The sequence below is a fragment of the Nothobranchius furzeri genome, chromosome 2 (genome assembly GCF_043380555.1).
Source record: "Nothobranchius furzeri strain GRZ-AD chromosome 2, NfurGRZ-RIMD1, whole genome shotgun sequence".
NCBI classification, from domain to species: Eukaryota; Metazoa; Chordata; class Actinopteri; order Cyprinodontiformes; family Nothobranchiidae; genus Nothobranchius; species Nothobranchius furzeri.
In genome coordinates, this window is record NC_091742.1 from 85,004,790 (window position 1) to 85,018,342 (window position 13,553).

General features: G+C 45.7%; 1 protein-coding gene across 4 annotated transcripts in view; it reads left to right on the plus strand.

Moving 5' to 3' along the window:
- The window catches only part of LOC129160753 (NLR family CARD domain-containing protein 3), a 272,871-nt gene that overhangs the window by 248,647 nt on the left and 10,671 nt on the right, over positions 1 to 13,553 (plus strand). The window contains exons 21-23 of one of the 4 annotated variants that reach the window (XM_070548080.1): positions 3,611 to 3,784; positions 7,333 to 7,672; positions 7,931 to 8,054. In XM_070548080.1, the coding sequence (XP_070404181.1) occupies positions 3,611 to 3,784; positions 7,333 to 7,633 (475 nt within the window). In that variant the 3' untranslated portion in view covers positions 7,634 to 7,672; positions 7,931 to 8,054. Of the gene's footprint in view, positions 1 to 3,610; positions 3,785 to 7,332; positions 7,768 to 7,930; positions 8,055 to 12,665; positions 12,840 to 13,553 lie in introns of those variants that run through there. The other 3 variants (XM_070548081.1, XM_070548078.1, XM_070548082.1) reach the window with 3 other exon arrangements.

Below are 13,553 nucleotides of genomic sequence, written 5' to 3' on the forward strand. Positions count from 1 at the left end.
TTCAGGGCAGAGCATTGTTCCTGTTAGTGTTTAGTGTGAGACGATAGTAAATACGTATTCCTGTTCTTTCTCCAACCACTTTACCTGATAGTAAGCTAACTTTAGGCAAACCAGCAGCAACACAAATATTTTCAAATAAGACTCACAAACCTGAGTCAACACCAGTCTCATCAAAGCTGGGGTTCTGTCGTTGTACTTTTGGTCTAAAAAACGTCCTTATGTCCATCTTCTCTCATGCGTTTCAGGTAGAGAGTGTAGAAGAAGCCGGCTGCTGAAGGGCTTCTTCTTCAGTGGTGGAGGCTCAGGCAGGCTGTATACAAACTACTGCCAGCTGCTCCCTCTCTGTTGTACTTTGGTACTGCATGTTACTTCCACGATTTAGATCCGGGGCTTTCCATGAAATATCCGGGTCTTCAGCCCAAGTAGCCGGGCCTAACGCTGCCCCTGCAGGGCTACTTTCTTTAGACTTGAGAAAGCTGTCTCAGGAAACATTTGGAGCCAGAATGAGGAAGGGTCAGTCCTGGCAGACAGTTCTTTCATGGCCAAGTTTGCTTGGAGGTCAACTGACTCCATCTGAAGATCCCTGGCATTGACCCATTTAAAATGCTGTGTGGCTTCCTTTGAGAAGCTCCTGACATCTGTGATGAGGAATGGGTTCTGAATGAACATGGTGAGCTGCTGGCCAATGCTGAAGCTATCAAAACGATTACTGAAGTTAGCAATAAGCTTATCAATGAAGTCAACAAACGAAGAGACATCTCGCTGTCCCTGAAGCTGTTCCTGCACTGCTGGGAGGTAGACACAGTCTTCCTGCAAGTCCTCCTTGAACATTTCAAGTTTTCTCTGAAAGGCACGGACAGCTGTCATTAGTTCACAAATGGAATTGTCCTTGCCCTGTAGCCTCAAGTTCAGCTCGTTTAGATGTGAAGTTATATCAACCAAAAAGGCGACATTGCCCATCTGCTTCTCATTTTCTAGAAATGTAGAAAACTGTGTTGCCTTATGACGTTTTAGCTCTGCCAAAAAAGATGCTCCTTCCCTCCTAATGGCCCAAAAGCGTGCTAAAACTCTGCCTTTGCTGAGCCGTCTCACATTGTTGTGCAGCAGAAGATCATCAGCATTGGCATCAACTTCTTTGTGGAAATCTCTAAGCATGCGATGCTGGTAGGAAGAGGACGCTCTAAGAAAGTTGATCATTTTCATCACTGAAGTCATCACCTCAGCATGCTCATCTGACAGGGAGGCACAGAGGACAGATTGATGAATAATGCAATGGTACGTTAAGAGGTCAGGGTTGTCTTTCTTCATTCTTGTTACAGCTCCCTCTTCTCTCCCTATCATAGCAGGGGCTCCATCTGTAGTTATTGAAATCACTTTTGAAGGCTCAATTCCTCTCTTTGCCAACATCTCCATAATGGCCATGTAGATGTCCTCTCCTGTTGTGCTGGTCTGAAGAGGAGTAATACCCAGCAGGTCTTCATAGAATGCTTTCTGCTCTGTGTAATAAAGCCTCACATAAACCAACAGCTGAGCATTATCACACACGTCAGTGGACTCATCCACAGCCAAACCTACACATGGTGCCCTCTTTATGGCTTCATCTAGCTGGGCTACAACATCCTGAGTCATTATTTCACTTTTCTTTGTAGCCGGTGATGCTGATATGGGGATTTGCTTTATTTTTTCACAAACTTCTTGTTTTTCTTTTCCTTCAAACAGTGTTTCAGCAACTGCTGTCATACACTCTTTGACAACGTCTCCATCAGTAAATGACTTTTTGTGCTGACCCAAAATCCAAGAAACTCTGAGGGAACTCTAATGGGCTTGTTGCTGAGCAGTGAATGTGTGGCTCAGGATTCTGGTGGACTGTTCATATTGGGCTTTGAGACTACGTATTTTCTCTGATCTTACTTCTGATCTGAGGGGATATGTTTCTTCAAAACATTTGTGTTTTGTCTCATAATGGTGTTTCACATTGCCACTTTTAATAAGTGCCACTGTTTCTGAACATATGAGACAAACGGGTTTTGTGCCACCAGTGGGAAGAACAAAGAGAAATGACTGTCCATTCTGGATTAAATGCTCTATTTTCGCTGTCCACTTCCCGTTTTTTAGAGGCTGCCATTTCTGCTTTTTCTACTTCTCTCCGTCTCACCCGCCTGGATCTCTCCTTGTCGCCGCTCCCCTGTTCTTTGACTGAATGTCTCCTCCTTTCCACCGCTTTCTGCCTGAATCTCTCGTTTTCTCTGTTCGAATTTCTGCTCTTTGCTGCTCTCCTTCTCTCCGTCTGAAACGTTTATTTTTGCTACGTATCGACTGTATTTTCTGGCAGGAATGCAACGTGTTTATTGGCTTGTTGGTGTCACGTGGCCTGGCTAAACTCGCGTACAATTGACCTGTGGGTTTTCATGGATGCTAGAATACTACCGTAAAGAATGCAATAGCTGCACCGGCCAGAAGCGGTTATAAAATTAGGCGAACTTTATTTTGGCATTAGGCTCGGGTCCACACCAGACAGCATTTTGGTCCAGATCCGGACCCAGGTCCATCTATTAGTGATCTCTGGTCTAAATAGTCATTAGAATATCTTTGGTGTGTTTTTACTGTGTTTAGTTTCTAATTCCATTTTTGGTTCTTTTTATAACACAGGAAAGGTTTTTCTTTACCTTGCTGACGTACGTTTCGTTTGCCGACTGCAAAACTTCCTCAGAGCTGACGCTGATGGTGGCGTCACTTCCTACTCGTTTATCCGCGGGCAGCAGACGACGTTGTCGCCCTCTGCTGCCCGCTCTCCCCTCTCCGATGATGCAGTCCCATGCGCGATCCAAAATAGTAAACTCCATCGTCTGTGTTCATGGTCCCACATCCACGTCTCCTTATCTCGATAGCTTCTTTTATCCATCTTTTGTATTTCTGTTGTTCGCTGTTTATGATCCTTGTGTTGTCCCAGTCCATTACATGGTTTTCTCTTGTGCAGTGATCTGTTACTGTTGACTTCTTCATTGTACTTTCTGCTTCATGTTTTGCTGCTCTTGTGTGTTTTCGACTTGTTTCTTTCTCACACTCCTTTCTATGTTCTATTGTTCATGTGTTGAGTTGGCGTCCGGTTTCTCCTATCTATGTTTTATTGCAGAGTTTGCATGGGATTTCGTAAACGACTCCACTTTTATGTCCAGCTTGTCTTTTGGGTGCACTAGTCTGTTTCTAACTGTTGTGTATGGTTTTGTTGGTGTGTTTATGTTGTGTTTTTCATTGTTGCTCTTATTTTATCCCATCAGTTGTGCCATGTCATCTGCTGTGAGGTTTGTTCTTTTGTGTAAAGTCTTGTCCTGTCTGATTCTGTTAACTACTATGTCTATGGTTTTTTGGGTTGGTGTTTTTGTGAACAAGGATGTGACGACTTTAGTTTATCTGGGATTAAAAGCAGGCTGTGGCTCATTTTCAGAGGATTTGTTTCATTTGGTTTAATGCTATCATAAAGGGAGTGTTGTCATTTCTGATTAATAACAGAAAAATAAAATTATTAATTTAGTTTAAATTATTTAGTTCATGTTTCTGTTTTAATCTGCATCCTGTTGGCTTCAGCTCACTGCTTTTATTCTTTATTCAGGTTGACGGAAGGCAACTTGTCAGAGATCAGCTGTTCTTCTCTGGTCTCAGCTCTGAAGTCCAACCCGTCCCATCTGACAGAACTGGACCTGAGTGAGACCATCCTGTTTGATTCTGGAGTGAAGGAGCTCTGTGGTTTCCTGGAGAGTCCAGACTGTAGACTGGAGGTTCTGAGGTCAGTTCTCTGCAGCTGTTGGAGGTTTTTCTGTGTTTAACAAACTAAAATCATTCACTCATTCTTCAGAATTAAATCATTTATAAATATTTTGTTCATGTCAAACGTTAATTTTTTTTTATAACTTTCTAATTTTTCCAAAAGTTTAAATAAACATTTTAGAACAAAAACAAGTTTCTGTTTGAACCTTTAAATAACTTTTACTGAATAAAATATTAAACATCAGTTCATCATGTTTTTGTGTTTCTGACTTAATAAAATAGATGAATTGTATTTAAATGGTTTAGTTCAGTAGGTCTCTGCTAGCAGCAACTATTGATGGGGTGTCTGGAGATAGAATGTAGCTGAAATATGGAGGAAACACTATTGCAGGATGTTTAACTGTGTCAATAGTGAAAGGTTCAATATTCACTACAATTGTGGCCTGATTGTCTGAGCTGATGAAGTCCGTCTTGCTACTGAGAAAAAGTCATTAAACAAAGCGTGTGGCCTTGAGCAGTTCTCAGCAGAGTAGGGCTGCAACAACGAATCGATAAATTCGATGAAAATCGATTACTAAAAGCATTGGCAACGAATTGCGTCATCGATTCGTTGTGTCGCACAACTCTTCCAAAAGCCCCCCCACCCCCCTTCCTGCCCGCCGTTGCGCACAGACCGGAGCAAGTCAGATCAGCGCGAGGGAGAGCCAGCAGGTGTTTGGAAGAGGAACATGGCAGAAGCAGCGAGACCCCAACAAGTAAAACTTCTTAAGTTTGGGAGCATTTTCAGTTAAATTAGGCAAAGACATTCGTTACCTGCAACGTGTATGTTACACCCCTCTGTGGGCTCAGCTAGGAAGGTGAGGGGAATAAACATAAAATGGACCAGTATAACAAAAAGTGACCCTTGTTGGGGAGAAAAAAGGCTTGACCAAGCAAAACCAAACTGAAAGTGTCCTTGTATTTTCAAAGAATTTATTACCAAAAAAAAAGAACCAAAAGAAGGACCAAAAAACCCTTTCCTAGAAGTTATCCAAACTAAGTTTAAATGAATAACTGAAAATGTCCAAAGGACCAACCACTCTAAATGTCATGATCCTGTTCCTGCCAAAGACCTGTTACCACAGCAACCACTGTTGCACCTCATCAGCTCCATTCACTCCACCTGTTCCGTCATCAACCTTATTCACCACACCTGCTCCTCCTGCTATTTAAGATCCACTCAGCCACCCAGCCATTGCCAGATTATCGAACGTTCTCCTAGTAGATTCTCCAGCATTCTCTTACCTTGTCTCCTGATCCCGACTCTGTTCCGTTCCTGACCTTGATTATTGGATTATCCTGTTGGCTCCGACTCTGCTCCGTCTCCGACTCCGATTCTTGGATTACCTTGTCTGCACCGCTGCCTTTCTGATCCTCTGGCTCCGACTCTGCTCCGTCCCCGACTTCGCTTCCTGGATCTCCCTTGTGGATTATTCCCTGCTTCAGATCTCCCGGTAACGACCTCCTGCCTCCTGACATTGCCTCTGCCTCTCTCCTTTAAATAAACTCGTTTAACTGTCATTCTGTGTTGGGTGTTTTTACGGATCCGCCAGTCAGCTCGTTACAGAATAATCTGGCCACAATGGATCCGAACCCAACATCAGAGTGGCGTGTTAGTGTGGAGACGGCAATAAACAAACTGGAAAACAAGACGGAGGAAATGCTAAACTTGCTACGAGCTAACCAGCAGATATCGCAGCCAGCTGCTTCCGGTTTAACGCCAGACTCCACCCTCCTGCCCCGAAGTTCTCCTATTCATGAGCCACGTCTGGTTCCGCCTGAAGTATTCCGAGGTGACTCAAAGAACTGCCGCGCATTCCTTACACAATGTGAGATCCAGTTTGAGCTGCAGCCTTCCTCGTTCCCCACGGAGCGATCACGAGTGGCATACGTCATTTCCTTATTGTCAGGCCAAGCCCGTGTTTGGGGAACTGGAGAATGGGCAAGGAACTCTGGAATCTGTTACAATTACCATGATTTTGCTCATGAACTTATAAGGATTTTTGATCCACTATTACCTGGTCGTGAAGCCACCCGCAAACTCATGACATTAAAACAGGATAACAGAAGAGTCACGGATTACATCATTGACTTCCATGCGATTTCCGCCACCAGTGACTGGAATGAGCCCGCTTTAATGGACATGTTTTACCAAGGTCTTTCTGACAGAATCAAAGACGAGATGGTCACCCGGGAATTCCCTAAGACCTTGGTAGAACTGGAGAACCTCGCTACTAGGATTGATCTTCGACTATTGGAATACAGGAGAGACAGAACAACCCGGAATATTAATCAGCCTGCACCAGCCCCTTACCGTCCTGCTCGTCAGTCATTCTCAGGTGAATTATCTAAGACTGGTTGTGCTTCTACTCCCATCCGGACTGAGGAACCCATGCAACTGGGCAGGTCACAATTATCACCCGAAGAGAAGACCAGAAGGAGGAATCTTAATCTATGTCTGTATTGCGGCAACCCGGGGCACATAATTCGGACCTGCCCGTTAAAAGGACAGGCCCAGTAGATATCCAGAGGCGTCTACTGGGTCACATCAATCCGAAGTCCTCGTCCAGACCTCAAATCATTGCCGTATTTTCCTACGCAAATCAGGAAACTAAGCTACCAGTATTCATTGATTCTGGCGCTGACACAGAGTTCATGGATTATAACACGGCCAAGACTTTGGGATTGGAGCTTCAACCCGTGTCGGGGACTCAGGATATTCTGGCTATTGATGGTCATACTATGTATCATGCTACCCAGGAGACGAAACCTATAAACATGAGGATTGAAGGTAACCACACAGAGACTCTAAAATTCCTGGTTATTAAGTCCCCTAGTCTTCCCATCATTTTGGGCAACACCTGGTTACAAAAACACAACCCACAAATTGACTGGTGCAAAGGAAAGATTCTTCAATGGTCTGCTCACTGCCATCATAACTGTTTAAGCTATGCCTCACCGTCTACTCAGTCTATGCAGGATTCCCAGGACATCTACCCTGACCTTTCGAAGGTACCCAAGGCGTACCATGATCTGAAAGAGGTTTTCAACAAACATCGTGCCACCTCTCTTCCACCTCACCGCCCATATGACTGTGCTATTGACTTATTACCTGGTACCTTTCCTCCTAGGGGCCGTTTGTTTTCCCTCTCTATTCCCGAACAAACGGCCATGACCAAATATATTCAGGAATCACTTCAGGCAGGACTTATCCGACCATCCTCCTCCCCAGCCGGAGCTGGGTTTTTCTTTGTGAAAAAGAAAGATGGTTCCCTCAGACCTTGTATTGACTATCGTGCCCTGAATGACATAACCATAAAGAATCGTTACCCCTTACCACTCATAAACACTGCTTTTGACTCTCTTCACAGAGCCCGAATATTCACTAAACTAGATCTACGCAATGCCTACCACTTGGTTCGTGTACGTGAAGGAGATGAATGGAAGACTGCTTTTAACACCCCCACGGGACATTATGAGTATCTGGTGATGCCATTTGGACTAACTAATGCACCTGCTGTTTTTCAGGCCCTCGTCAACGATGTTCTTAGAGACATGGTGGGCAGCTATGTGTTCGTCTATCTCGATGATGTTTTGGTTTTTTCTCCTGATCCAGAGACCCACCAGAAACATGTACATGCTGTACTTCTCCGCCTCCTCCAGAATAACCTGTTTGTCAAGGCTGAAAAGTGTGAATTCCATTGTACCACTGTCTCTTTTCTCGGTTTCACTATCTCTCCCGATCAGATCGTCATGGATCCTGCCAAAACTTCTGCCGTCATCAACTGGCCCATTCCCACAACCCGCAAACAGCTCCAACGGTTCCTAGGATTCGCCAACTTCTATCGAAGATTCATCAAAGGTTACAGTAAGATCGCTGCACCCCTGCATGCCCTCACTTCCAACAAGGTCAGTTTTCTATGGAACAAGTCAGCCCAGGATTCATTTCAAAAGCTCAAAGACATGTTTACGTCCGCACCAGTCCTGCATTTACCCGATACCACAAGACAGTTTATTGTGGAAGTCGATGCCTCTGCCTTTGGAGTTGGGGCTGTCCTCAGTCAGAGGTCCAGGGATGATAAAGTACATCCATGTGCATTTTTCTCCAAGACTCTTTCATCCACAGAGCGCAATTATGATGTCGGGGATCGGGAACTTTTGGCCATCAAACTCGCTCTGGAGGAATGGCGGCATTGGCTGGAGGGGGCTGTTACACCATTCATTGTGTGGACCGATCATCGGAACCTGGAGTACATCAAAACAGCTAAAAGACTCAATGCTCGACAAGCCAGGTGGGCGATATTTTTCAGTCGTTTCAACTTCACTCTGTCTTATCGCCCAGGAGAAAAGAACACAAAACCCGATGCCCTGTCCAGATCTATGGAACCCACAATAACCAACCAGGACTACGACCCCGACACTCTGATTCTCCCACAAAGGATATTGCTTGGAGCATCCAGATTGGGGCTGGAGAATCTACTCCGACAGGCGCACCAGCAGTATCCTGTGCCTCCCCAGTGTCCTCCCGATCGCCTGTTCGTTCCGGATGCCCTCCGTTCCCAGGTACTCACCTTCTGCCACAGCTCCCGTCTCTATTGCCATCCTGGCATCTCCAAAACGATGGTCCTTGTACGCAATAATTTCTGGTGGCCTACCCTGTCTAGAGATGTTAAAGAGTTTGTTTCAGCCTGTCCTACCTGTGCCAAAGCCAAGACCTCTCGACAACCCCCGGCTGGATTATTACGACCATTGTCCATTCCCCGCCGTCCCTGGTCTCACATCAGCATGGATTTCATCACGGGTCTTCCTCCTTCTGATGGTTTCAAGGTAATTCTCACCATCGTAGACCGTTTCTCGAAAATGTCCCATCTGGTTCCTCTTAGGAAACTCCCCTCGGCCAAAGACATGGCTGACATCATGGCGAGAGAGGTGTTTCGCCTTCATGGATTACCCCTGGACATTGTCTCTGATCGTGGTCCTCAGTTCGTCTCTGGCTTTTGGAGGGAGTTCTGTGCTCGTCTGGGCATTCAAGTGAGCCTCTCATCCGGTTTTCACCCCCAGACCGATGGACAATCGGAGAGGATCAACCAGGAGGTGGAGACCAGACTCCGGGCACTTTGTGAGGACGATGCAACCTCCTGGTCCCGTAACCTGCCTTGGGTGGAGCATGCCCTTAACTCCCTGCCGTCAAGTTCCACAGGTGTGTCTCCGTTCTATGCCGTCTATGGTTTTCAGCCTCCTGTGTTCTCCCTGCAGGACCATGTGTCCCGGGTTCCTTCGGCCCAGGCGGCCGCTCTCCGGTGTCATCGGGCTTGGAGGATGGCCCGCAGGAACCTCGTCCACTCCTCTGCAGTCTACTCCCGCTCTGCTAACCGTCGTCGCATTCCTGCTCCTACCTACAGTCTTGGGCAAAGGGTGTGGTTGTCCACTAAGGATGTTCCCCTCAGGGTGGAGTGCCGCAAGCTGGCGCCTCGGTTCATTGGTCCCTTCCCTGTGTCTAAGGTCATTAACCCTGCTGCGGTCCGCCTCCATCTCCCCAGACCCCTTCGCATCCATCCCACCTTTCACGTCTCCAGGATCAAGCCCGTCGTCTCCTCGGCACTTGTGCCCGCCTCCGGGCCCCCTCCGCCCGCCCGGCTGGTGGGGGGTGGGCCGGTTTGGGATGTGCGGCGGCTCCTACGATCCAGGCGCTGGGGTCGGGGACTTCAGTACCTGGTGGATTGGGAGGGGTTTGGTCCTGAGGAGCGTTCCTGGGTTCCCGCCAGGGACATCCTCGATGGTTCCCTTATCCGCGACTTCCACCGGACCCATCCTGACCAGCCGGGTGGACCGGCTGGTGCCGGTCCTTGAGGGGGGGGTACTGTCATGATCCTGTTCCTGCCAAAGACCTGTTACCACAGCAACCACTGCTGCACCTCATCAGCTCCATTCACTCCACCTGTTCCGTCATCAACCTTATTCACCACACCTGCTCCTCCTGCTATTTAAGATCCACTCAGCCACCCAGCCATTGCCAGATTATCGAACGTTCTCCTAGTAGATTCTCCAGCATTCTCTTACCTTGTCTCCTGATCCCGACTCTGTTCCGTTCCTGACCTTGATTATTGGATTATCCTGTTGGCTCCGACTCTGCTCCGTCTCCGACTCCGATTCTTGGATTACCTTGTCTGCACCGCTGCCTTTCTGATCCTCTGGCTCCGACTCTGCTCCGTCCCCGACTTCGCTTCCTGGATCTCCCTTGTGGATTATTCCCTGCTTCAGATCTCCCGGTAACGACCTCCTGCCTCCTGACATTGCCTCTGCCTCTCTCCTTTAAATAAACTCGTTTAACTGTCATTCTGTGTTGGGTGTTTTTACGGATCCGCCAGTCAGCTCGTTACACTAAATCCTAAAATAAATCTCCTTTATTTAAAAAGGGAATGGAACTCAAAAAGGGGGCAAAAATCCCACCAAGGTAGTTAAACAAAAAGGTTTGTCTAAAGGACTAACCTAGCTACAACCGGAGTTAACTGTGCACAACACCAGAGCTTCTGAGTCAGAGATACGCCGGGCTGACCGCTGGGTAAAACCAGGTGGAACACAGGTCTCCCGAGACCTCCACAAGCCAGCAGCCACACAGCAGACAAGCACCGCTGCGGTCTGAGATGCGCAGAGCTGCCGCTGGAGAGAACTGGGTGGAAAGGTTTCCATTCCAGAGCTCCACAAGCCGGCAGCCCGCGCAGCAGACAGAAGCGGCGATCAGACAGAGATGCGCCGAGCTGCGGGGAGGCGAGAACGGGTGGAAAACATCAGTCTCCCGAGAGCTCCACAAGCCGATAGACGGAACCCAGCTCCACCAACATGTTATATTTCAACCCATTTTCTAAAGTGCAGCATAATGTTAAATGCACTGGGTTTTACCCTATGACATTTAAATTTCATGGTTAAACAGTACATGTTAAAATCTAAGCTCAGCTCGGCAGTGACCTAAAATACATAAATATAATTTTACTTACCGAAAAAAATGAAGTGGAGACTCCTTGGACGCTCTATTAGTGCAATTAATGCCACAGCAAGTCATTTTGTCCAACAATTGCACAAAAAATATCCAAAAAAGTATACACAAACACAGACTCAAAATCCCAGAACAGTTTCCAAGCCAGACCGAGGCTCTACTGAGGCCTTTCCACGGAGCTAGCTCTGTGGTCACATGGGTCTGATGCTCATTAATTATACAGAATTTTAGGCTTTTAATACACTTAAACAGAAGAATGAGAAAAAATTCACCCCGCTCAGAGTTGTCATGAGTGTAAACTAGATCATTTAAACCAAAAACATGTTTTGGTACCAGGCTGTAAACATGTTTATTTCTGCTGTGAAATTGGTCATTTTAACATGGGAGTCAATGAGGATTTGCTCGCTTCTGACACCAGCCCCCAGCGGATGAGGGTGGAACTACAGTTTTTGGTACTTCCGGGTTGGCCTCAATTTTTGAGCCGCATTGTGGGGGCTTGGTGCAGACTGATATTAGCTAAATGAAGTGAACCACGTCTCTCAAACTTTGCCTTTAGGTAGGGAATTGTCTTTAGAAGATGTTAAAATTTTTATTTAGCTTACTCACCTCAGACTGGAACCCGCCATGGTGGGGGAGCAGAGTCGGTACGCTGCATCTAAATTGTGGAAAAGCCGCGGTGGGCACGGCCTCCCTCTTCAAACGGAGACGTGCAGAACAACCCAGTTCAAACTCCATCATGTTGCCGAAGGAATCGCGGGTAAAATGCTGGTTGCAAACTACAGCACCAGGCGGGAGCTGACTGTTTTCCAGTACACCGATTGCATGCAATCACTGGCACCTAATTTCTAAGTCCAGTGGAAAGGAGTGAAACCCCACAGAGTCACCGAACCCACTACACTACACCTTCTCACCATACTAACACGATATGGAACACTAAACCTGAACTACTTTCCTAATAATGCTAACAGCTAAACACTAACTAAACTACAATATCCAACAGCCAAGCTAACACTAAATAAGTATGTATAACACTAAAAGCTATGCTAAAGATTAGGATATGCTAATGCTATACGCTAATGCTGAACTACCGCTAACCGTCCTACACTCGCTTGCAAATCCAACTCCCAACTTGCCACAAGGCGTGGCCGAGACTCTCGATGCTTTATAACTTTGACACAGAGCTGCTACGTAGTACTCTACTGGTTTACGTAGTATCTTTCTCTTTAGCCATTGGCTAAAATTTATTCAAAATGACTCAAACTCTATCTTTTAAGCTGAAGGTTGCGCTACACTGTGGTATTTAGGCAGAATTTTTAATTTTTAAAGAAAATGCACCTAAATGCTAAAATAATGAATACACACATTTAAAACACTATTAGACACTCATTTATACAGTTCATCGGCAAAAAAAGTTAATTTAGACGTTACTTGCTCTTTAAACACTGGAACAACTGCCTTTATGCTTTGTGATGGGAATGTGTTTGATTTGTTTTACACATTTTATACTTTTATTGTCTTTGTTTATATTATTTATTATTTTATCTTCGGTGTCTGGAATAAAATTTGATTCATCATCTTCTTTTTTCTTATTTAATACAGTGTGGTAATTTGATGTTTTTTTTTACCTTTGGCTGGCACGTTTCGGCCGGAACATCCGCCTTTGTCAGAGCCGCCAGCTGTTCGTGGCGTCACTTCCGTTTATGTGCGGGCAGCAGAGGACGATGTTGCCCTCTGCTGCCCCGCACATGATTATGAACCAAAACACAGAACGAACATTCAGAAGAGTTTTAAAGTTTCATTTAGTTCATGTTTCTGTTTTAACCTGCATCCTGTTGGCTTCAGCTCACTGCTTTTATTCTTTATTCAGGTTGAAGTTCTGCAGCTTGTCAGAGATCAGCTGTTCTTCTCTGGCCTCAGCTCTGAAGTTCAACCCGTCCCATCTGACAGAACTGGACCTGGCTGGGGGCATCCTTTCTGATTGTGGAGAGATGGAGCTCTTTGGTTTCCTGGAGAGTCCAGACTGTAGACTGAAGGTTCTGAGGTCAGTTCTCTGCAGCTGTTGGAGGTTTTTCTGTGTTTAACAAACTAAAATCATTCACTCATTCTTAAGAGAAAAGAAATTAGCTCAGTTTGAAACTTTAATTTAAACCTAAAAACTTTTTGGTTGTTTCAAAAGTTTAAATGAGAGCATTGTAGGGTTTGGTAAATTATGTGAATTAAGAGCTCAATATATATATTACCTCTACTTATGACCAATAAGCTGTGATACTCTATCTAAATATAGAATATCAACCTGCTTGGTCCTTATTGTGTTTTAATCAGAAGATTCTAGGATTCTTTGCTCATTAAGGGATTGTACACACTTCGTTTTGATTCAGAAAAGAGTCAGGTTTATAAAAGTAATAATTTATTTTACCAACAATTAAAACATGACAGGTTAACTAACATTTACTGTGATGGATGGAACTAGATGTGATGTATGAAACCTATGTGTGAATGCGATGTTATCAGAACTTCCGTATCTAGGAGAGCTGAGTTCTGGATGTAAAAGAATTTGGTTTGCGTTCAGCTATGAAGTTGATTATTATCAAAAGGCATCAGACGCTGTCTGTGTGTCTACTTCACCCGTTTTCGGAGACCCTCTTGGTGGATCCGAAGGTCAGAGGGGTCGGATGACCTCTGGCACCCAGGTCCAGTAGATTGACCACAGCACCGACTTCTCCAGTCCAGAGATGTCACGACAGATGGATGGAAC